This window comes from Corvus moneduloides, chromosome 5 (assembly GCF_009650955.1).
Source record: "Corvus moneduloides isolate bCorMon1 chromosome 5, bCorMon1.pri, whole genome shotgun sequence".
Lineage (NCBI taxonomy): Eukaryota > Metazoa > Chordata > Aves > Passeriformes > Corvidae > Corvus > Corvus moneduloides.
The window spans coordinates 54,749,011-54,773,683 of NC_045480.1; the positions used below are offsets into that span (position 1 = coordinate 54,749,011).

Sequence of the window (24,673 nt, forward strand, 5' to 3'; positions counted from 1 at the left end):
CTATGAATGTGCTGCACAGGACAAATGAGGAGAGGTACCTTACATAATTTAATTTCTGGGCTTTTCTTTTTTAGGGTTTTCTTGAGGGAAGAATTATGAGAAGATGATTTGTATTACAGTCTGCACATTCTTACACAAAGAGTAAAATCTGTTGCTTAATGCTTGGTTGCTTAAAACTACTAGTAGAATGAAGCAAAAGAAAGTTTACCAAAGAATACAGAAATATTAAGACTTACAAAGAAACCTGACAAGAGTAAGACTCTGCACTACATGTTCAGCATGAAAACAAAACCAAGGATGTTGTCTGTATGGGATGATGGATGAAAGATGTTCCTTGCAGCCCACAACCTTGTATCTCATCTATGCCACGTTCTGTTTCTCCTTTTGGAGTGCGATAAAACCCAAACTGTTTCTGTAAGTCTTGCAGGATTTGAATTGATGTACTGAAGCTGAAGGTCCATCTGTTCTAGTGCCTTATCTCCTACTGGTCTTGGCTTTTCATGCCTAAATTCTGCAACCAAAGTAGAGAAGTTTGATAGGTTTCCCTTTCTGGGGAGAAGGTGACTTCTCTGCATCAACTTAAGACTCGGGTGGCAGTGGCCATAGACTGTGTGGTGGACGATGCTAGCAGAGGTGTAGGGCAAGTCTGCTCTTCATTTGGGATGAAAATTCTTGTATATGTGCGCAATAGAGTTAAGACTCAAAATACGCCTGCAAGAGCACCACCTCCCGCGCTTAAAATGAGCTGGGATCATGAACCTTGTGAGATCACATTGAACTGCAGTCATTCAGGGTTGAAGATCTGGAAATAGATGAAAAAGCGATTAGATCCTGAGAGAAGATTTTCTACGGCTTTGGTGAAGTGACACAGGGATGTGCCGCATCAACAGCTTTCTTACACTTCTAAGATGAGGCACTCCAGCCTTTGGAGGGAGCGGTGACTGTGCGGAGTCCCAGGGGGCCCAAGTCGCCTGGCCTGCCTCTTACCCTCGCTTCTCTGTCGGTCTGCGTCTATAGAACAGGTGCTCCCACTTTATCACGCCGCCCCCCTCACTGCCACGGAGGACGTGATAGGGTGGGCGCAGGGGGCCGGGCGGGGGGCGCATACTCAACAGGGAGCGTGGCAAGAGCCTCCGCTCCTCCCTCCCTCCCGCGGCGCATCCTCCCGCCCTCGCCTCTCGCCGGCACTCGCCGCCTGCGGGGCTGCCGCCGGGGTGGTGCCAGCAGAGCCGGCCCGCTCCCCGCCTCGGGATGTGCTGAGCAGGGGCAGCTCCCTCGGGCCGCTCCGCGCCTCGCCCGCCGCCTGCCCGCACCCCGCGCCGCCCCACGCCCGCTCGGAACGGGTCGGTCGCCGGTGGCGGAGGAGCCCGGCGGTGAGTGCGGGGCAGGGCGGGGCCGGGGGGCCGCTCGGGGCGCGGGCTCGGGCGGGGAGCGGCTCCGCTCCGCGTCCGTGCTGCCGGGGGCTGGGCTGGGGCTGCGGAGCCGCACGGGGTGCGCCTATGTGTGTACACAAAATTAGAGAGCTATATATAGATAATACCTAAGATAGCTAGACTGACATTTCCTGTTGCACGTCCTCGTGTGGGCACGGGGGAGGGAGGAGAAGCCGGGCGCCGTGTCCGCCGTGTGCCGACGGCGTGTCCGCGGGTGCCGGTGGATGCCCATATGGTCGCGCCGCTCTGCTTTCCTCGGTAGGTGCCTCACTGTGTGTATGTATTTGTATGTATGTATCTGTTTGTACGTGTGTATCTACATATACACACACATATATATGGGCGCGACGCGCTGCTCCCTCCCTCCCTGCCTCTGCAGGTGTCCGTGTGTTATTTGATACACACCCGTGGTCCCCAGGTGCCCCCGCACCTGGTCGCGGCGCTGCTCCGGGGACGGACCTGGGGACCCTCCCGGCGGAGGAGTCAGGGGGTCCCGCGGGCCGGGTGCTGCCTCCCCCCGGTGCTGGGTATAAGGCACCCCCCCTTCGCCATCCCCAGGGCGGCAGGTACCGTGGGCAGTTTGGCTGGAGCGCAAGCACTGCCTTTCTTCGCACGCTCGTCACGAGTTAGTAGAAAGCTGCGGCAGCCCAGCTGCCTTCCTAGACATCCATTCCTCCTACTCCGCCTCTGGCAAAGAAGAGAAGATAACAGGCAGCACTTCTGTCTGTGGGTGGAGGAAGAGAAAGGACTACTGATAATGGATTTGTTGAAGGGACACTGATTCTGGGTTTTAATTACTATTTTGGTGGTTTCAGTGTGGCACTGAATTATATTGCTGCTAGAGGACTTTCTTGGTAGCTTTAGTGCAGTGCTTTTAAAATCCTGTGTTCTTGCTTTGGCTTTTTTAGTAAAATATTTTCTGAGTTGTGGTGCATGCAAGGAACCCATTCAGGAAAACTCAGTTTCCAAAAGAGTGATGTAGACTATGTGCAAAATGCTGGACTACTGGAAATGCAGCATTTTTTGTTTCCTCCAGTCCTGGGTTGTAATGGCAGTTTCTTACAACAAGTAAACATTTATCATTTACAAGAGGTTTTGGTTTATGTGGTTTGGTTTTCAGGTTGGTCTGTTTGTTTGTTTAAGTTGCTGGTGTTTCTTTAAGTTGTTTTTTTTTTTTTTTTTCCTCTGGATGGGAGGTGGAGTATCATCAGATTACAGGGCTAAATCTTGCAATCAGAACATTAACAGAGCAGTCCTCTGGAAGAAATGATGCCTTCATAGGCAAGGAAGATACTTGTGTCAATGAATCCATCTTCCAATCAGAACTGCATTATTGGCAACCTCTCTGTAAGATTCTGTGGAAATAGGATATCTGTTTCATATCGCTATACAATTTGGGGATATAAATAATATAATTTTAAAGGAATTGTGATCCCATTCAGTTGGAATACTTTTTTCCCCTTTCTGGGATAAAAAGCTGGAAAAACCTTACTAAAAGTGTGTACTGTCTTTTTTTTTTTTTTTTTTTTTCTAGAGCTGTGTGAAGAAAGTCTTCAGCCATGGATGTGTTCATGAAAGGGCTTTCCAAGGCAAAGGAGGGAGTCGTAGCAGCAGCAGAAAAAACCAAGCAGGGTGTGGCAGAGGCAGCAGGAAAGACGAAAGAGGGAGTCCTCTATGTGGGTAGGTGGGCAGCAGAGAGCACACTGCTCATTGGTGCACCCAGACATTCACAGCTGGATCCGCATCAGACCTATTCTGCAAAAAAATATGTAATTGCTCATAGGAGACCATTGCAAAAGAAACAAGAGGAAAGTTGTGCCTTCCCAAGCTCTGGTTCTTTGAAGCCAAATGTTGCTTCTTGTGTCACGGGCTGGGCATGCATTGCTGCTCAGTGGAGGAGCCACGTGGGTAACACCGTCCTGAACGAGGTTGTGTCATAGGAGATGCCTTACAGTGCAGGTTGCTGGCTGGCACTCTACACAAGAAGTTTGCCAGATCAAGGCTGAAGGGCTGGTTGGTGCAGTAAAAATAAATATAAAAAATGTAAATGCTGGAGGTGAAGATGGCTTCACAGCATTCTACAGAACATGTGGGGCTTGAATAGGATTTCAGAAGACACTTGAGAGGTTAGCTTGGGAGCTGAGTAGTAAACATGCTGACTGTTTGGCCTGTTGACAGTAACATTTTGTATGGCTAAGTGTTATCTTCTGAAATTAATTTCATGCTCTGTAGTTACTAGTGCAAATTCATGGCAGATACTTTCCATGACTTCTCAAGGAAGAGCCTCTACAGTTAGAGGTAGGGTAGGTAGACCCCAAGGTAGCAAAGCAGTTGTTAAGTGTCTTATTCTAGACCACGCATGTCTTGCATAGAGCCAGGGATAAAATTCTTTTCAAATCCCAGACTGGTACATGCGTGATAGTCATCTTCATTTCGCAAGTATCGGGCTTTAGAGGACTGTCTTGCAAATGCTGTCATGAAAAATTCACAGAAAAACAATCTGCCAAGACTATATGAGTAAGTGGTTATTTATAAAAAAGTGATTATGGATCTGTTTCTCGTATTCATCAAATAAAGCTAGTCTATAAAAGAGTGGAGGGGGAAAGGATAACCTTTTCTGTAGGTCGTTTCTGTTCTGTTGATTTTGTAGCAGGTCAGTTCTGTAATGGACGCTGTGTGTACTGAGGGAGATGTGCACACATATCAGAAGTTAAACAGAGCTGAAAACCAGAGGCATTTCTTTTCAATGGAAGTACTGAGGTCTCTGGTATTCCAGTGCCTTTTTTGGATTCCCTCTGCTGTTGCAGGCTAGTGCCAGTCTGTAAGAAATTATTTCTGCTCCAGATAGTGTGGACTACTCATTTGGAACATACTTCCCTCCTTTTAAGTCATAGCAAAGCTCGGTGCTCTTGCCAACAGGGATGGCAGTAATTTTGAACACTAATTGTAGGATGAATCTATTTTAAAATGAGTGTTTGCTCATTTTCAAGATATTAAAATAGATGTTCTTCCACTGTATATTGTGCTTCATGTTGGAATGATTTTCCGAAGGTAGAACTGTTTTATTTTGTTGCCTTGTTTTCTTCTGGCGGTGCTTCTGGGGTGATTGATTTCTTTGTATTAGCAACCTGCATTGTATGCTAAATTAATCTCTGTACCTGACCTGTTATTCAGACCATAATAACATTTGAACCTAGTTCTGCTCCCAACGACAACAGATTTCCTGTTGTCTTCAGAGATGCTTTTGCTGAGGTTGAACTTTGGAGGGCAGGCTTGCTATTTTTTTCAAGAATACATTACTGGGGTTAGGAGAGCCCTGAGCTATGGTAGGGACCTGTGCATGTGACTGTAGTAATGGTGGAGGATCCTTCTCCTACCAGATGCCTCCTTTGCAGGAGGAGAGAGTTATGTGCACAGTTTGTCATGCAGGCAAAAGAGCCTTTGGTTGGAAGTTGTCTCCAGAAGATCTGGCAGCTCATGTCCAGTTGTGTGCTTGCCCATACTGGCAGGAGGTGTCAACAAGTTCAGGTAGGGTAAGGGAAATAAGGAGCTGGATGTTTCTCTGTCTACTTCCCAAGCACACATCAGAGGTGTCTCTTCCCATGAGCAGCATTAGCAAAGGCCAGTGTGATAATCTTTTGTTCTGCAGGCTGATAATGATTGCAGTGCAAAAGGTCTGAAGCCCCTTTATGAGGAGAGGAGCAGCACAATTCATTAGAGCTCACTTCTCACTCCATTTTTCTATAGTTGGGTTTTCAGATTTGAGATTCACAGCCGGATTGTGCTGTGAAAGCTGCCTGACATCTTGCAAAAAGAACCTAACAACACTGGGCTGAGTGGGACCTGTTAATCATTTTCAGTTTCATAACATTCAGCCTCCCATTGCTGCTGGAGAATTAAGAAGATGCAAAGTCTTTCATCCAGATCCCCTAGGTGATGTGGTTTCCTACTGAAATCAGTGCAATTTAAGTAAATGTGGAAAACATGTGGAACCTTCTGTCCAGGCTGCTGTTAACTATTAAGTGTGAGATTATAACCTAATTCTACCTGGTAAGAGTTCTATTAACAACAGCTGCTGTTTGGGATGAAGTGTGGTCATTGTAATTCTTTTATTCTTGTTTTGGTTTTAGTATTTTTTTGGCGCAAGGAAAATTTGCCTTGACAGAGGGAGAAACTTAGAGCTCTGTGGAAGAGCAGTGTATTGGAGGATTGAGGATTTTTTTTCCCTTTCCATGCTGAAATCTCTTCTTTCTTCCCTCAGTCCACTGTCCATCCTCCTTTTAAGTACCCAAGATCCCTTCAATACAGTCTACAATGTGTTTTTATGCTTTCAAGTGTTGGGTGTTGGTTTTTTTTATCCTTAAGTTCCTCTGCTAATGGGCTTCAGCACTGGGCAACTGAAATTGGTGGTTCTCTCAACTCATTCAAGCACAGCATCAGGACCTTTCTTGATGTCAAACAATGGCCTGGTCCTTGTTTGGAAAAGAGGACTGAGGCTCAGCAGTCCTGTGTGTGCTGTAAATTTAAAACTGCATCTTTCTGTATCCTTTACGTGCTGCCACTCGCTTCCTCTCTTCACACTAACAGCTCTTGATCCCCACTCGCTTTGAAACCAGGAACTGAGTAAGAAGGATGTGCTTGCACACTCTTGGTGATGCAGTCTTCAAAATGTCTGCTGAACTTCATGTGTGCTTCCAGGGAGCTAAAACTTTTGCTCAGTTGACTCTTGAGTGCGTGTTCAGTGCTCAGGAATGGAAGTTTCCAGTCTGATCGTTTTTGGTGTGTCATAAGCTTGCAGAACAAAGGAATAGTTTATTAGCAGCAGGGTGGCTGACAGAGTTGTTTACTACTCCCTGTGCTGGCACATGGCCTTAGAGTAGAACAGGGCACTCATGACCTATTTGGCAAAGCCATCCAAACTCCTCCACTGCGCTCTTTTCAGTGTTTCTTATTTTCCTTTGGTAGTAGAAAGGCCAGCAGAGTAGTCAAGGGACTCAAGGTCTGGCTGGTGGAGTAATGGGCTTGAGGACTTGGAAGCAAGTGTTTTCCTTAAATGTTGATTGCCCCTTCCCCTAATTTGGACTTAGGTCTCCCTGCCTTTAACCAGCTGTGACTAAGCAATGTGAAAAGTCTGTTGATATCTCAAATAGTCCAGAAATGAATGTATTTACAAACTGCTGATACATTCCTTCATTCTGGCACAATGACAGCAATGATAATAAATGAAGAAGAGACTCTGGTATTTTTTTATAATTGGAAAAAAAAGCAAATATGCCGTTTAGTTTTCTGCCTCCCCTCACACAGACGTGTACTATATCTAGGAAAAGTAGCATTACCATGTGCTACTATTGCTTCTAAGTGGCTTAGATCAGAGTCATGTTCCTTGGTCTTTATAGTATCCCTACTCTGATTCCTCTGTTCCCCTTGTTGTGCAGGGTACACGAGCAAGACTATTGGTATTTTGGGAATGCTAGAATGAAAGACAGCTACTTTCTCCCAGAAACAATGAGGACAACCAGCTTTCCTTCATGGCCAGCCAGAAGTCGTCCTACTGAATTCAACTGTTGTTATTTATAGGCCCGTTCTGGCAGATCCTCATGTGCTTCTGGATGCTGTTGTAGCTGCGACGGCAGAAACAGCTACTTGCATGCAAGTGTGCAGCAGTGGGGCAAGTACTATTGAGCTCTAACATATGCTGTAGGGTCTGGAACATCAGCTAGCTGGTTGTTTGCCAGTTAATGGATCTGGCTATACATACCCCTGTTCCATATGGGTCTGTGAGCTGAGCTTTTCTACAGAAAAGCCTGTCTGTGTGAGCTGTGGCTATAGCAGCGATACATCAGAGCAAGTGATGTAAGAATTGACTTGCAATAGGTCCCTCTGGAGATGTGTGCATTGCACAGGTCCTCAGGGACTTCTGTCATACCATCCATCTCTTCCTGGCCTTAGGGAACTGAGTACTTGCTAATTCAGGGTTTTCCATGTCTTTAGTGGCTTGGCTTGCAAACAGTCAGTTCAACAACATGAGTGAGAGACTGGCCAGGTCTAACAATGCATTTAAAAGCATGTGCTGAATATTAAGTATTCCAATAGAGACACTGTAAGCCTGCAGTGGTGTTCAGTTGCTAGAAGTCAGTAGAATCATCATCTGCTTGAATTCCAGCATGTGCTTTGCTTCTTCAGGTCTCATGGTGGTACAAAATTGAGAACCAAAGCCCTAAAACAAGTCCTTAGAGGTGAACACTTTGCATATAATGAAACTTCTGATTGTTCAGTGGTAAATATTTTTCAGTGAGAGAAAGCAAGCTTTTTCTAAAGAGAAAATTGGAATGAAGGGAAAAAGACTTCTTGGCTGTTTTCATAATTAGCTAAAGGAATATTTCATTTTACTTGATGCAATATTTTTTTTTTACTTGTGTTTATCATGGATTGTTACTCTACTCTTGCTCATGGGTAACAGAGCCTTTTCAATCGTGTAATCAATCTAATAGTGCCAGAACTACATGGCTAAAGTTCCATAAATTTGCACTAGTAGCAAATAGGACATATTGATGAATGAGCTTATATTATATTTCTGTGCTTAATTGTATTATTGTAAAGAATTTTGGACAAAAGGTTGCCTCTTTTCTAATATTTTTCTGCTCATGCATTTTATTCTGTTATGTTAGAAGGGTAAAGTCAGAAGTATAAATTATAATGTCCCGAATACTGAATGACAGCAAAAAAATTGCATTACAAATAAAGTTATTTCTGTGTTAGTAAGAAAAATAAAATGTCATCCTATCTCTGGCAGACTAGGTAAGATGATTAACTAGGAGCCATAAACTCTGTTAATTGCACACTGTTAATCATCATAGGTCACAGACGGATACTAATCCCTGAAATGTAGCCAAATTATGGAACCTGACAAGGGCAAGAAGAGGGCCGGTAGGGAAAAAGACACCAAGTTATGTTTTAAACAGCAGTAGGTGCTAATTTGTTTCTCTTCCTCTTAAAGATGCAGGAGATTGTTCCTTTTCATGCAGCATGTTAAAAAGTCAAGGTTTTTTTGCATGTGTGTTGCAGAAATCAATTTGGTCTTAAGCATGGCGGGGTTACATTGCTTACACAACTTGTCTTGTGTTATGGCTCAGTCTAGCACGAGTTCCAGGTTGCTGCCTGCAAATCAGGTGTGAGCTGTGACATGTGCTTGTGACAACAAGGACACTGGATGTGGCAGACCTTGGGTAGGACTGATCTCCTGCTTGAAGTTTCTGTTCTGGATTAGTTGATGTCTGAATCTGGCTAGCACTATCAGCTCCCTGTGAATTTAACCTCTAGGCCTTTCTGTAGTCCAGTAGTGGTTGTCAACCCCTGCAAACTGAGATTGGGCAAAGGTGAAACTGTAAGGATCTTCTGGAAACTGTGGCTCAGAGCTTCTCCAAATGCACGCATGAGCCTCCTTAGGATGTTAGCATGGTTTCTGTGCAGTCATCTCTGAGTTTGCCAGGTGGGAAGCTTAATGCAGCTGTTAAGAAAATGGCAAGGAAGTCAGTATGTACTGCAGAAGTGTTTCCGCTATTATTCACCTTTCCACAGTCAGTACCCATCCATGCAGGTGTTCTTTACTGATGGCTTTGCCTCTTGTCTTAGACAGAATTTCTTTTTGATTTTTTAATAACCTTGGAAAATATTGTGTGCAACTGTATGTAATCTACATATTAATCCCCCTTTATCATCTATCTAGTCTCTACCAGTACTTAAGAATATGCATTCTCAACCTAATATTTTTCTTTCTTTAGGTTCCAGGACCAAGGAAGGAGTAGTTCATGGTGTCACAACAGGTAAGATAATTATCTCTTGATTTCAGCTTATTTCCTACATCTGATTAACCAGCCATTTAGCTCTCAAAAATTCTAGGTTTTTGAGAGCACTGCAATTTGTGAAAGTGAGAAATACATAGGAAAATTGAGAGATCTGGTTGGGTGGGAAGATTGAAGGGAAATGGCTTACAGGAAAGAAACAAATTTCAGAGTTTTGATTTGAATTTGTCACAGTTATGTGTTTTGAAATGTTTTTTTAAAACTGACTAATATCTCAGTAGCAAGAGCACTTTGAAACTTGGAATTTAATGCCATGCATGTATATTCACAACAGCATTTCTACACCAAAAAAGAGTAGATTTGCATTTTAAATTGATTTGCGGGGATCATTTTAGGTATGAACTGTAACCAATAACCAAAAATTTGTTTTAAGGGGCAAAAAGAATGGAAGTCTTTGATTTATACAGAGTGCAGAAAAGCCTTAACTGACCATAGGGCATTGAATAAAATGTGTAATTTTCTGCTATAGAATGTAGGAGTTCTGGAGATGTGAAGAGAATGCATGGTCAAGAAATGTAAGTTGCTTTTCCCCTGACAAATTAGAAAACAAGTAAGTAGCAGAAAAGGATTTTTTTCCTTAGTGTACAGCTGGTGTATCATTCAGCTGTTCTCACACAAGCCAAAGCAAAGGATAAACAATGGTAGGTAAACAAATGTCACTACTTAATACACAACCCACATAAGTGATTGAAAAGTCAGTCAAGAGCATTTCTAGTAGCAAAACAGAACAGAGTATCTAGGATGGTCTTTCAGAGTTTGGCCTCAGGCTGAGCATGCATGCTGTTATGAGATACCAAATCTCAGCTTGTTAAACCTCAATTAAGAGAAATATTCAGAGAGATCATTTCTATGACCAGCAGAGGATTGCAGTAGAATGAGATTTGGGGCACATATATCCAATGTCACAGATGTGGGAGCAGCAACTGACAGCAGTAGGAAGCAAGTTAATAGAGGTGACGTTCACCAAGCTGGGATGTGATAGAGTCAAAGTCAGGGGCATTTGCATGTGTATGAAACATGCTGAAGCACTGGGGTTCTGGTGGGCTGACTCAGTGGGGGACTTCTCTTCCTCATCCTGAAAGGAACTGATCTCAAGTGCTGTACCTCTCTTTATGTGATGGCAATATGTTTAGTGAGGCAGGAAATTTTCAATTGGTGAATAGAATTTTTAACAGGTTTGAAAAGATTTTGAATTTTGTTCTGGAAGGTACAAAACAGACTGTAAAGCTAAACATAAGGGGAACACCTCTGTTACATGCTGTGCCTATGAATAGAAAATGTAAAAAAGTTACTGTTAGGCAAAACAGTAGCTGCTCCTCACACACTTTAGGAAACAGGTGACACAAAGCAAAACGCCCAAAACTTGGGAATAATGGGTTCTGTGCCACAGTTTGCTTCCTTCTGGCCTTTCAGGCTGCTTGGGATTAGTTTGGCTGTCGAATGAAAATGGAAAATGAACAGGGGGTGAACAGGTTGAAATGTGGCTGTGAGAAGAGAAGACTTCAGGCAAAACCTAGAGAGCATGGCTTCCAAAATGAAACAGCATGGACTTGCTAGTGTAAGAATAGAGGAACTGCTTGGACATGTTTTAAGAAAAAAAAATAATAGCAAGTCTATAAATAGCTGTTCTGGCAAGTAGAGAAGGTAGATAAAAACAGATTTGGGTTCACTGTAGTGATTCTGAGGTGTAATATGAAGACACTCAGAGATAGTAGTGAAGTTGCTGTAGAAATCAAATCCATTTAAATCAGTGCTGTTGCAGTTAATGTGATAAAAATGCCTTTTAAGTCACTTATAAAGACCTACTTGTCTCTTTTCATATGACTGGAGTTCACAAGTTGTAGTGGTCTTATGGTACTAACTCCCCAGTTCATCATGTGAAACCTGAGGTGAAGTAAACACTTTGTTATGTGAACAAAAATGGTTCAAGGGGTTGGAGACAATCAAATGCAAAATAGAATTACAGATCAAAATGAGTATGTGCACAGTTGTGCAGTCAGTCTTTTCTTGGTGTCTGAGTTTCAAAATCTTGATTGTTTTGCTATTTTTGAGTTAGCTGTGGGTTAACCCTCTATGCTGGTGAAATGCCTGTGAAATGACACGCCTTAAAGGGTTAAAAAACCTAAATGCATTCTTCAGTCAGTTAATTTCCAAACCCAAAATTACTAGACTGAGGTGTTTCTTGCTTTAAATGTGACCTGATTGTACCAGGTTTAGTGACATCAAGATACTGTGAAATGAGGATTCCAGGCTGTGGCTCACAGGAATATGGTGAGTGTGTTATTTGTCAGGTCACCCTTTCTCAGAACTTCTGATGATAAAGCAGCTTTGCTTATTGGTTTTATGGGATGTTTGCTTGTGTTTAGACTTGCCTTCGTAATTAATATGTCTCCTGGCCTTTGACTGTAAATGCATAATTCACCCATCTTGCTTATCTTCCAAAAATGAACTGTATCAGAGATGATATATTTACAGTCCATCTCCTGATATTCTAAATAAAGTAAGTATTTACTTTATTTTAAATATTTACTATTTACAAATATTTACTACTTGTACATAAATCAGAACCAAAAAGCCCTTAGTCCTTCAACCATGTGTCTGTGTCCTGAAATTGACTGAAGACACAATATTGACAGTTATAAACCAATAGTGAAGTGTTTTTCTTAATTCTTTTATCTGATCATTCCTATTCTTCTTAACATTCTTATTCATTGGTGTCCTGCTCTTTAACTCCCTCAGGTATCTTACACAAAATTGCATAAATTAAAGAACTACCAATATATTTGTGGCATCTTTGTAAGTGAATTCTTCAAGTACTTAAGAGAAACTTATTGTTTGAAACATGTACTCAAAAGTATATTTGGTACAGTAAGAGTAATTTCATTAATTCAGACAAGTTCTGTGGTTTGAATCTACTTTTACTGTCCAAGGTTGAAAGCAACTAGTAGTTGTTTTGAATTGCTCCAGAGGTTTTACATTGATACCATATGCTACCCAGTTGTCTGTAATAAGTAGGGCAAAGTCAACTTTAATGCTAATACTTTTTGCCCAGTGCTGTAGTCAGTATTAGAACTTAAAGTTAGCCTTGGTGTGGTCATTGTACACTGTCCCAGGGTCATTTAATGGAAGGGATAGTCTCTGCATAGATAGAAGTAGTAATCAAGCCATAACACAGCAAAGCTCTGCAGAAGCTGCTTTACTGTGGTTCTTAACACTGTGATGCAAAGCAGATATCAATTTTACAAAGACTTCATGGCTTAAGATCATTAAGCAACCTGGTATTCAGATGGATTTAATAATTTGGAATCAACCCCTTGCATTCCAAATTGATTTGTTTGTGTGCCCTTAATGCTTTCCCCATTGCTACTTAGTGTAAGCAATAAAATATGTGTGACTGGAAACCTACTTTGATTTTTCTTCTCCCGTCACTGGGGTTTCAGAGCTGGAGTGTCACCAGGCTGGAGCTCATTATCAGAGTCACTCTGGTAATGATGTTTAGTTATTCCTTAGAGACAGGAAAGATGGCTCTCTCCTTACTATGATTGCTTTTGCCAATCTGTGCTATTTATATAGTTTGCTGAATTTATCTTCATGGCTCTGATTTCTGAAGCAGTGTGTGAGAGATCTTCCATGGTAACTCCTGTGTCAGCTTTCTTATGCTATGTCTGCGCAGGTTTTGGCTGGGATGGAGTTCATTTTCTTCATAGTACCTGGTATGGGGCTGTTGGGAATTGTGCTGGAACCAGAGTTGATAACATAGGGATGCTCATTGCTGAGCCGGTCTTAGGCATCAAGGCATTTCCTGCTTCTCACTTCACCCCACCAGTGCGGAGGCTGAGGGTTCACAAGGAATTGGGGGAAGACACAGCCAGGACAGCTGACCACAGTTGACCAGAGGGATATTCCACACTGTATGGCATCCTACTGAGCAGTGAAACTATGGGGAAGGTTGGTGGGGGTCATCTGCTTGGGGACTGGCTGGGCATCAGTTTGTTGGTGGTGAGCAATTGTTTTAATTTGCATCACCTGTGGGATTTATATCTTTCTCTTTGTTATTTTCCTATTATGATTTGTTATTACTATTATTATTTTATTTCAATTTAACTGTACTTAGCCCATGAGTTTTCTTACTTTTACCTTTCCAATTCTCTTCCTCCCCATTCTGCTGGGGGAGGAAGTGAGTGGGCAGCTGTGTGGTGCTTAGTTGCCAGCTGGGGCTAAACCATGGCTGTCTGAAATAGAAGCAATATTAAGTATACTGCTTTTGTTGCTACTTTTATCAGTATCTTACTGTTGTGCCAGTAACACTGTTAGCAGCCTGATTCTTTCCTTTTTCATTTGAGTTTGTATGTACTAAGCCTTTCCTAGGATAATGTGTTTCTGGGAGGAAAAAATGCACTTCAGACAGTGCCTTCCCAAAATACTGTTAGTAGTGGGAACAGCAGCCACTGGATAGTTGCTCTTGGAAGGTGGTTGTATTTGCCATGACAACATAGTATAAGAAATGTGGGTCTAATAATGGCATTGAGAATCAGGTGGATTATACTGCAGCATTCATAGTGCACTCAGTTCCACTCTGTTTTGTGATATTTTGCTTTTGAGGTGCAGTTGCTTTAAGAGCTTGAGATAATGAAACTAATTGTGACTATGACAATCAACACAGTACAACCATGCTTTATCATTTTATCAGAAAGGATGAGTCTGCTTAAGGCAAATAGAGCCCTTGTCAGCATCAAGCCAGCTGAGATTGTCCTTCATGTGTTCTGCCATTCAACATCGTTTGGAAGGGGGAGTTTTCAAAACAGTATGTGTCACTTCCATACAGAAAAAATTAACAGAACGGAAGGACCCTGAATTATAGAATCATAGAATGGTTTGGGTTGGAAGAGACCTTAAAGATTATCTGGTTCTAACCCCCTTACATGGGCAGGAATGCCTTTTGCTAGACCAGGTTGTTCATGGCCCCCTGGCCTTGAGCACTTCCAGGAATGGGGCAGCCACAGCTTCTCTGGGCAAACCTGTTCCAGTGCTTCACCACCCTCACAGAAAATAATTTCTTCCAAATCTAAACCTGCACTCTTTCAGTTTGAAGCCATTCACTCTTGTCCTGTCCCAACATGACCCAGTAAAAAGTCCCTTTCCACCTTTCTTGTGGGCCCCTTTTAGGTACTGGAAGGTCACAAGTAGGTCTCCCTGGAGCCTTCTCTTCAGGCTGAACAACCCCAGCTCTCTGAATGCCTTCATAGGAGGGGTGCTCTATCCCTCTGGTCATCTTGGTAATGTCCCCTGGACTTGCTCCAACAGGTCCATGTCCTTCCTGTGCTGGGACCCCAGGCTGGCTGCAGCACGGCCGGTGGGGTCTCACCAGAGCAGAGCAGAGGGGCAGAATCCCCTCCCTTGACTTGCTGGTTATGCTGCTTTGGATGCAGCCCAGGAGCTCTCCAAGAAAATGAATGAGACAGAGGAAAATAAAAAGTACTGAGATGTACCCAAAACATATCTCCTCTTCTTTTTAACTTTAAAAAAAATTTAAATACTTCTTGGAAAATATGATTTTTGAATCTACTTCTACAACATGCTACTTTGTTTTTTAGAGTTCTTTTTGCCATTTGGAATAACATGAATGAGTTTGTTTCATAATGTTACTCAGTTTCTTTCTGAAATACTCCAAGCAGAATTGGGTCTCACCATGCTTTGCAAGATAAAGTGTGTTATTAGGACACACATCTTAAGATACATGTTTGCATGAACTAGTGAAAAGCTTCCTATATAAATTTTATCCATAGAATTCAAGGCTTTTTGTGGTCTGTAGCTGGTAATAATCAAATGGGGCATCTTAAGAGATATCTTTTTGCACTTAACTAGCATTAAGTGAGACCTTCCCTGAGGGCAACATTTGCTTTTCAGCAAAACCCACTCTTGATTTTTTTTTTTTTTTTTTATTTCCCTGGAAAAAGCATGGCAATAGAGTAGTGGATGTATACAATAAATTTCTCGTGAACTTTTAGATTATTAGCATGTATAGTGTGGGAGATATTTGAAGCAGATTTCTTCTGTTTCTAATTTCCTACAATGTGTAGTCTGTTGTTCTGCTCTATAATGAAAGCTCCTGGTCATAATAGAGATAATACTCAATTGGTTGCTAACTTTTCCCTTTAACTTAGCTAGAATGAGCATTAAATTATCTGCCTCCATTTTCGGTCAGCAGATATTTATAATTTGGGTCTTTAATTAAAATTGCCTATTAGGGATGTTGTTTAGCTTTCTAGCTTTTTCCTAATTCTTGCCATTTAGTATCAATCGTGGTAATGTATGCTGTCTGCCCTGTGATATGGACAACTTATACTCTTTATGTAAGGAATTAAAGAAATGTAATTTATCCACAGAAAGTCTAATTTTCATATGTGCTTCCCAAAAGAAGACACAGAAATGGTGGCCTAACTTTCAAATGGAATCCATCCCGTGGTCATAAAGGGTACAGATAAAGCCATGAATGCGTTTTATGGATCAAATGGGATTTAGCCTGGAGGAAAGTATAGGATTAGTTAGAATTGAAAAAATATATGATGGATGTTTTTGAAGACCATTCCCTTGTTTAGAGGAATACATAGGGATTTTTTTGCTGAAAACCTGGCTATGTAACTTGAAGGCATGAAGTCATTCCATCCCTTTTCTTCGAGCAGTGTCACTGTAGTTCAAGCTGCTGTCAGAAAGAGCCCTTGGGGATGAATGAGCAGAAGAAACCCAGTGATATTCTGAAAGGTAGAATGGCAACTGCTGATGTATATGTAGGCTAAATGAGTTGTTTCCCTTGGGCTTGGAAGTTAGCTATTAATCCAGTTTGCTTTGGCAATCAGTCTTTTTATAAATTAGTATATTATGTATCAGCACTGGGGCAAAAATCTCAAGGGAGTCAGATAAAAGGTTGTATTTGAAATTCTCTGGTTGAGCATTGATAGATCTGCTTTTTAATGAAATATATCTTAAAAAATAAAAATAAAAAGAATAATCAATGTTTTTTGAGTCTAATGTAAAAAAATCTTGTCTTCTGTGCCCTGTATCATGCAGCAAGTGTTTGGTGGACTAATTGGAATGCGTTTCCAAACTAGGATATATTATACAGTGAGTTGGACATAAGAGCACCTAAATAATGATTTTTCTTCCCTAAAGTGCAGTTAGACATGAATGAAAATGTCAGATTTCTTTCACATGAAAGAAATTGAGCCCCAGCTAAGGCTTATTTTTACCTCTACTGCTCCAGTGTTACCAGATGGATAGTTTAATTTCTTAAGATCCACTTGGGGTACAGAAAATGTAATGGCTTTTCATGATGTTGGGCTGTCAGTGATAGATTCTCTGAAAAACTTACAGCTCCCAGAGGCATAATGTGTTTTTCCATCTTATGCTTCCTCTCAGTGGCCGAGAAGACCAAAGAGCAAGTGTCTAATGTTGGGGGAGCTGTGGTGACGGGAGTGACAGCGGTGGCGCAGAAGACAGTGGAAGGAGCAGGGAACATCGCTGCAGCCACTGGCTTGGTGAAGAAGGATCAGTTGGCCAAACAGGTTTGTTTATTTATGGTCTTTTCCAGGTGAAGAAGTGAGCAAAGAAGGCCTCATGAAGAGGCAGATGGAGTGTTTTCTGTCTGTCAGCAGTATGAATGCTGGATGATTTGTGTTATGCCAAACAAATGAACAACAAAGAACATGTCTGCTGTTTATAGCTTGTATTTTCAGTGGCTTTCAGGATTTGGGAACTTGAGTAGGATTAGGCATGGAACTTTATTATTCTGAAATGTCTTAGTCATGGATCATGGTTTAAAGTGTGATCTAGTGGTGATTCTGAACTCAGCAGCCTCTAGTGGAGGCCAACTGCTGTAGGATAGCTGTGTAGCTGTGTGGAAAGACAACTGTTTTTCCCAGTAACTTCAAATTTAAAAGCAACCTGTTAGTGCTGAAAGGTCAAACAGCAAATCTCAGGTTTCATTTGTATCCTTTGTGGTTGTAGAGAGAAGGGTTTGTGTACCAATCCACTGACTGGTTAGACACACTGCATCTAAAGTAAAGGTCTAGCTGGAGAGTCACTGTCTTCCTTAATAGACTGACTGTCTCAAAAATGCCTCCAAATATTCTCGACTATCCAGATTAAATTTGCTCTAGCTCATCCTATAGAACACTGTAGGTATTTTTATTCCAGCCCCAAGGTGAGTATAAGTATTTGCGCAATATGAAGTGTTACCTCATTTTTGTTGCTGATATACTGTAGTTATGTTCTTCCACTGACACTAGGTGAAAAGTGACCCCAGTTGGCAAGAATGATGCTTTCCAAAATGTGTGTAGTGTTTTTTGGAGACAAAAATAACCCAGAAGAGACAAATACCTCCTTTTGTGCTGTTTTCTATATGAACATTTAAGAGTTAGACAAAAATAAGATTAGGAAGAGTATTTAGTATTTACACAAAAATACAGCTGTCATGGAATTTAGCATGAAGTTCTATTTTATATCTTATTTCCAGTTAGTGTCCAGAGGAGCTGTAAAAATTGAATCCTTAAAAACTTGGGGTTTTTATCCTTATTGAAGTGTACTCTGTGTCTGTCTGACAAATCCTATTGGTGCTTTACGATGTGGAGCAAAAAGGGATGTTATGTTGTGGTAGGTATTCATGTCACTGTGGCGTATTGTCTTGGAAAACATCTCACAAGTGGGTTTTATTCTATTTCAAATCAATATTCCTGGGGGATTTTCTAGTCCTCTTTTATTCAGCTATAAATAAAATGTTGCTTTTGATGTGGTCATGGACCTTTGTGAAAGCTGTGTGGGAAGATTTGCAAAGTGGAGAATCTAATGAACAGCCAGGGGATACATGAGTATGGCATGGTCACAGTAGTCTCTGCACTTCGTTTCTGCTAAAGCTCTCTCATAGTTTTATGATGAGAATATTCTTTTCTGTTCACAGCTCTTGAAACTCAGTGTAATCAGGATCATCATTGCTTTAATGCACAATTACCCCCTTTAGTATTGACCATAACTAATGCCTTTTTATCCCTCTCTGTAGAGAGAGATCCCTGTAATTATAAAGTATAAAACAAATGTCTGCTGACTTTCATTTAAATCTGTTCTCTGTATTGTAAAGCTTATATTTAAGTCTTGATGGCTGTAACAGAATAAAATTACATCTGTGAAATGAAAGAACATCCATAATGTGCATGCATATTATTCCTATAAATAGCAACATTATTCTGACCTGGTGCTTTGTTCTTTAGATATGTAAAATCATTCATTCGAGTCTTGATACCGATATTTTTAGACTGAGATTCTCAGTCATCTATGCAGTATGGCCATGTAGCTGAGGAGTATCTGTGGCTCCTCCTGGTCTGCCTTGCCTCTGTCTTTTACTGGTTTTGCAAGGGATGAGTAGCCATTTTGAAAATGTTAATATCAAAATTGAGTCACAGAAAGTTATTTTAAAACCTAGTGGGTTTGCATTCCTTTGCAGCTCCAAGGCCCATGAGATAGATTTTTTGCTTGGATTTTCCTGGTTAACTGACAGCTGGGTAGGGCAGGTGTGGGCATCCAGAATAGCAGTGGGACACAAGTCCCTTGAAGGAAACAGGGTGAGTTTTTCTGAAATAGCAGAAGATGCCAACCAGGCATCCAATCAAAGTATCAGTGTAACTTTTTTTTCTGTTAGGTTGTGTCTTAAGGCAGCTTGCCTGTGTGAAAGCCTACAGTCTTGCATGGTGACTGGCATTTTTCTTGTGCCATGATGGAAGTTTGGTTTTGACTTTCAATAATTAAAAACACTCATAAATTTTTGGGGTTTTTTTTTAACCTGTGGCTACAACAATAATTATGTGAAGGAAATATGAAGCAAATACTTGGTAAAATTCTTTCTTGAGAAACTTGTCCAAGCTGGCCTAGTGCAGCCTTAAAAGCTGGTGTGCTTTGGAGCATGAAGCACAAGCTTAAGCATCCAAGTGAGGCCAGGCTGGAGGGCTGCTGTGACACCACGCTGTCACCCACCTGCCCTGCAGCTGGTGTAAGCAGGCAGTGTGGAGTGACAGCTGAGACAGTGAGAGACAGGGATGACTTGAGAGTGCCCATCTGAGGCTGCCTGGGGGATTGCTGCTTTGGCAGAAACCCACTGCTAGAAACAGCCAGGGTAGTGGTGGTAAGTACGCTCAAATTAATTATAAAAGGGCTAATATACTGCAAGCAGTATTTTACTGAGTGACAAAACATCTATTGTGTGCCTGTGCATGTTTTGTTTCTGTGTACAGTGTGTCTTCTAAATGAGTTTTAAAAAAGTGAAAATTATTGATAGTTGCATTTAATGGAGATTTGTAAGTCAGCCTGAATGTATGGATACAAATGGGGGGGGGAGGGGAGGGTACCAGCAAATAAGCATCTGGTGTATAGCATTACATGAAAACAAAATATGGATTGCAAAGTCTGTTGTTTTCAGATAGGTAATTAACTAATTGAATTAAGTTCTTAACCTCACTGAATCCATGTCATTTGGTTCCCTGGCATCTCAAGAATAGATGTAGCCAACTTCTATGATTTCTATGCTGAATAATTTTACTGTTCTAGCACGAAAATTCCCAGTCAAGCTGAAACCTCAAGGTTCTTTGAGTACTGTATGATGATACAGTGCTATGGATTTCATGTGCTGTAGATTTTACTAAAGTAAATAGAAGAACAGGTCTTGTCCTTAAGATTTTTGGGATCTATATGATCTGTATGATCATTTTTGATATCTCCATGTGCTAATTTTTTTTTTTTCTAGTGTCTCTTAATTTAACACTTTTGCAGTAAATAGCACTGAAAACACAAGATTACAGTAGCAGGTAGCAAGTAGGTAGGCAATATGCTTCCAGAGCAGGTAATTGAACTCATGGGTTTAATTACAAAGCTTTCACAGAAAGTCTTTAGGTGTCAAGACCAACAATTTAGGCATTAGGCATTTTCTTTTAGAGAAAATATTAATTAAGAGCCCTTGCTAATTGCATTTAATGTGAAAATTAATATAGAATATTAAAAGTGATGGCAAGTTTGCTGTATCTGCCCCTCCCCACCCCCCTGTGTTTTCTGTTGTTCCTTAGAGTTCAAACAGTGCCCCAGCATAAACGTTCAGTGCAGTGGAACCCACAGGTGTCGAGTATTCCACGTCTTACTTTTTTTCCTTTCTAGAATAGCTCATCTTGTGAACCACCAAAATTTTCCACAGACATTATACTTTGTTTAGAGCCAGGGTGAATGAATCCACTTTGGGGAATCACCATAATCAAATATACAAATATGTAGGAGCCTTTTTGATCCTCTTTACAGGGAATCTCCATGAGACATGACACATTGCTGAGACTAAAGACATGATGAAACACCTTTTAATTTTGGTGAGAGCAACTCAGTTTTGATTAAGACACCAAGCATCACAGTGTACTCCAGTCAGCTGTTACTTGTTCATTTGGGAAATCTTACCAGTAGAAGGAATGCAAACCCTGTGAGTCTCTGAGAATTTGTCTTTCAGTGGCAGAATGAAGGATACTTTTCTTCTTTATTAAACACCAATTTTTTTAAATGTGGGCTATACTTTTTCCTTAAAGATTTCTGGTTTGTCTCATTGCAAATTGAGATTTTGGGGTGTTCCCAAAAAAGTTTTGATTACCACCTGTAGTTCAGGAAACAAAAAAAGCTGTATAAGAAATCTCGAGGTTTTGTACTTTACACTTTGATTACAGAAACAGAGATCAGTTTAGAAACTCTTCTGCAGAAATCTTATGCAGAAATAACTTAGGGATGACATTTGACTTCTACTTAAGTTATCTTGGGTATCAGTTCCCGAAGTTTGAATACCAACATTAAAGTCCCCAAGACTGCTTTGGTGCTCTCCTTGCTACCTGCATACAATAAAAATGCCTAGCTTGGTAGTTGAGAAGCTCCAACAGGCATTTTCTTGTTTTATCTCTTTTTATCTTTTTGAGACCTATTCAGTGTGTTTTCTTTACTTGCCATAATACTGACATGCCACAGGGAAAATTCCTGAAACTTTTAAAATTAATGGTTTTTGTAAATAAGATTCTAAAAATAGGTCTAATCATTGCAGGATTTGGTTGTAGGTGAAACCATGTATTTTGCTAGAATATGGAGATCTCCTGGTTCTCTGATCATCTTTATTTCAGTATACTGTACAGGATGCTTGACTTGTTGAAGGATCACTATTCCCTATGCTTCCAGTCTATAGGTTAGTCAATTAATTTTGAAAAGCTTGGCTAAAAACACGAAGGAAGAGCTGTGGAGCAGAGATGCCTGATTTCCTTATTCAGAAAGGGAAATAGAGAGGTTTTTTACTTTTTCATTACATTTTTTGCTATTGGCAGTAGTCCCAAAAGGCTAATAGACCCCAAGGAAAAGCAGGATGGTAAGTGCATGTTGCATGAGACTTAAACTGTTGTTCTTCAGTTGGAATAAGCAGGTTTATTGATCTCCAAGAGCATTTAATATGAGCAAAATATCAAGCCTTGATTTAAGCAAGGAAACTTCAGTAAGATTTTGGTGTGCCAAATGCAGAAATGGCCTCCACCCAATTAACTTCTGGAGTTGATGCTTTTCTGTAGATACTGTAAAGCAAGCAGGCTGTAGGGGCACAGCAGCATCTAACTGCCCTCCTCAACTACTTCTTACCCTTTCTGGCTCCAATAAAATGTCACAGGAGAGAATGGATACGTTTGATTAAATATATCAAGTGATCTAGGTCCATAGTGGGCCTGCCATGCAGTCGTAGGTCTAACCCTTTGTAGCTGATGCAAGCAGTGCCAGTTTGTCTTGTGCAATGCAGAGATGGGATTTCTGGTTGTTCAGGATGGGCCTTACCATTGTTTTGATGTGACACTCCTGGCTGGTGTGTGGGAGCAATTACAGCAGCAGTTTGGAAGCAAAAAATGATTTGGGTTGGAAGGGACCTTTAAGATTGTCTAGTTCCAAACCCCCTGCCACAAGCAGGGACACCTTCCAGTAGATAAGGTTGCTCAAAGCCCCATCAGCCTGGCCTGCAAGCTAGCACAGCATGGTTTCTGGTGGGATAACTAGCACATAGTTGTCTTTCTCAAGGAAACCAACATGGTTTAGGTGATTTATAGGAGAAGGCTTGCTCAGATAGTCACAGCTGAACATGAGTCAGACAACACTTGCTTTCAAATTTCTATTTGAATCATAATGTGCAGAGCATGTAGTCTGAGGCAGGTTTTTCTTTTTCCCTTATTGCTTTATTCTTGATCTATGCATAATGTATGTGAGTGACTGCTGCAAAACAAAAAGGATATTTAGCAGCTGTTAGCGATGTTTCCTTTTTTAATGTCTGTAGATTGATTGAGAGTGGAAGAATGATGGATAGATTTCCCATTAGGGGATCCACATTGCTCAGGAGCTGATTCACAGAAGACCCTTTTAGAAGAAAGCTTTTATTAGCTGTTTCTTTAAATTCTTGGAGGAAGTGGAACTGTCAGTGAGCTGACATATCTCTTTGATTGTAGTGTAGCTGGACTGATTTATTTTGGTAGAGCTTTTCTTACTGATCTCAGAATTAATGATGTGTTGTACTAAAATATCTGTAACAAATTCATTCTATAAAGCTAATCTATATTCTAGAAACAGCAAACTCTGGTTTGTTATGGATCATAAGGCACCCACCAGTAGGTGATATTAAAGTTTTGAATCTGCTTTATGTATACAGTCCAATCTCCTCCTCATGACAGCACATGTATTTTTGATGGGAAAGCTCGTGAATCATCTAAGTTGTACAGAGGTATGAATGTCGGTAGACCTGTGAAATTGTGTTAGAATCCAGTATGAATTCTGAGTGTTGGAATGCAAGTGGCTTTGATTTTGTGGTTTGAATTTATTTTGGAAGCACATTACAGTTGCAGTTGAGGCCGCTTAATGCAGTTTCATTAATGCAGTTCTGTTTTCTCTTGGTGTTTCCACATGGGTGAGCCTCCCATATGTAGCTTAGTATGTGTTGATACTGCATAGTGGCACAGTAAAGAACAGCATGGAGTGTATGAACCAGACTCCAATGTTTACAGGAAATTTTATTTGATGAAATATGCTAATGATGCTCACAAAAAATATGCTGATTAACAGGAGGGGTAAAGAGATCGTAAAGCCAGCAAGGAAATACAATGGTTTTCTTCTAGCTTTCTTTTGCAAGAGTTTTTTACCTGTCACTTCCTTCTTAGCAGGTATGTGCACATTCTGGTAGGACTTCTGAGTAGATTAATTTTATGTCACTTTGAACACCTCTGTTTGAAATATTTAAAATTAGGCTAGGCAAGATAGAAATGAATATGCATAGAAAATAACAATACTTGGGGGAAAAAAACAGACAGTGGAAGATGGGTGACTGTAGATAGAAGTGCCAGAGTTTGTGTTTGTTGAAGAGTATGCTGAAGTGCTGGTAGAACTTTGAATGGCAACTTATGCTTGACCTCCCTGGTTGGCAGAGAAAATACTTTTCCTACTGTGGGGCAGGTTGCCAGTATTTTTTCTCAGAGAGCAAAACAGCAGTATTTGAAGGAAGATCATGTTCTTTCTGTCAAAGCATTTCAGTGCATTGATAGCTGTGATTTAAGCAGAACTTGAGCAAAGAAAACTTGTAAGCTGTTATCCCAATATCCTGGAGGTTATTGCTCCTCATTAATTCAGGAGCAAATGTCAGTTTAATGTAAAGGTCTTGCAAGTTTTCCTGGTTTCCTAATGGCTTCCATGCTGTGAGATAACATTTTAGTGCAGACTGATGTTCGGGATCTACCTGCTGCCTTCACTACTTCTGACCATAATGTATTCCTAATTAACTGTGGAGAGATTGAGTTAGGGAGCTTTTGGGTGGCATCATATTGTTCTTTGTTTTCTAGCAATTGCTTAACCTCAGATTTCTTTGATTGTGGAGAAATTAAGTACCCCCATCTTAAACTGAATATGCCTATCTCCCTTGGTCTCCAAAAAGAATTGCTTCCCAGCTGATAGAAGGGTAAACACATTCTCCACTAGGAATTGTTCATGTCATGCTAATGAGATAATACTTGTAATATCTACAAATAGCAGAACACAATTTTTAATTTTTTTCTTTAACTTGTGAGGAAGAAACGCAAAAGACATTCCCCATCCTTTTACTGGGAGACTGCCTTTTGCATTTATTATGAGAGTTTGCTTGTCTACACTCTGCTCTGTTTCTTCCCTCTTCTTTACTCTGGTCTCCCTTCTACCTCCTATATCCTCCATCTCCTGTTTCTGTGTAACTTACCTAGTATTCCCCCCACAGCACATTCCTGCTGTGTTGATCTCCCTTGTGTAGGTATGGCCATTGCATTATGGAATTCTCTC

The 24,673-nt window shown here is 41.0% G+C and overlaps 1 protein-coding gene across 3 annotated transcripts in view; it reads left to right on the forward strand.

Moving 5' to 3' along the window:
• The first annotated feature begins 1,187 nt into the window (after positions 1-1,187).
• The window catches only part of SNCA (synuclein alpha), a 63,657-nt gene continuing 40,171 nt past the window's right edge, over positions 1,188-24,673 (forward strand). Inside the window, exons 1-4 of one of the 3 annotated variants that reach the window (XM_032109817.1) lie at positions 1,188-1,373; positions 2,968-3,113; positions 9,215-9,256; positions 16,712-16,857. In XM_032109817.1, the coding sequence (XP_031965708.1) occupies positions 2,993-3,113; positions 9,215-9,256; positions 16,712-16,857 (309 nt within the window). In that variant the 5' untranslated portion in view covers positions 1,188-1,373; positions 2,968-2,992. Of the gene's footprint in view, positions 1,374-1,562; positions 1,692-2,967; positions 3,114-9,214; positions 9,257-16,711; positions 16,858-24,673 lie in introns of those variants that run through there. The other 2 variants (XM_032109820.1, XM_032109819.1) reach the window with 2 other exon arrangements.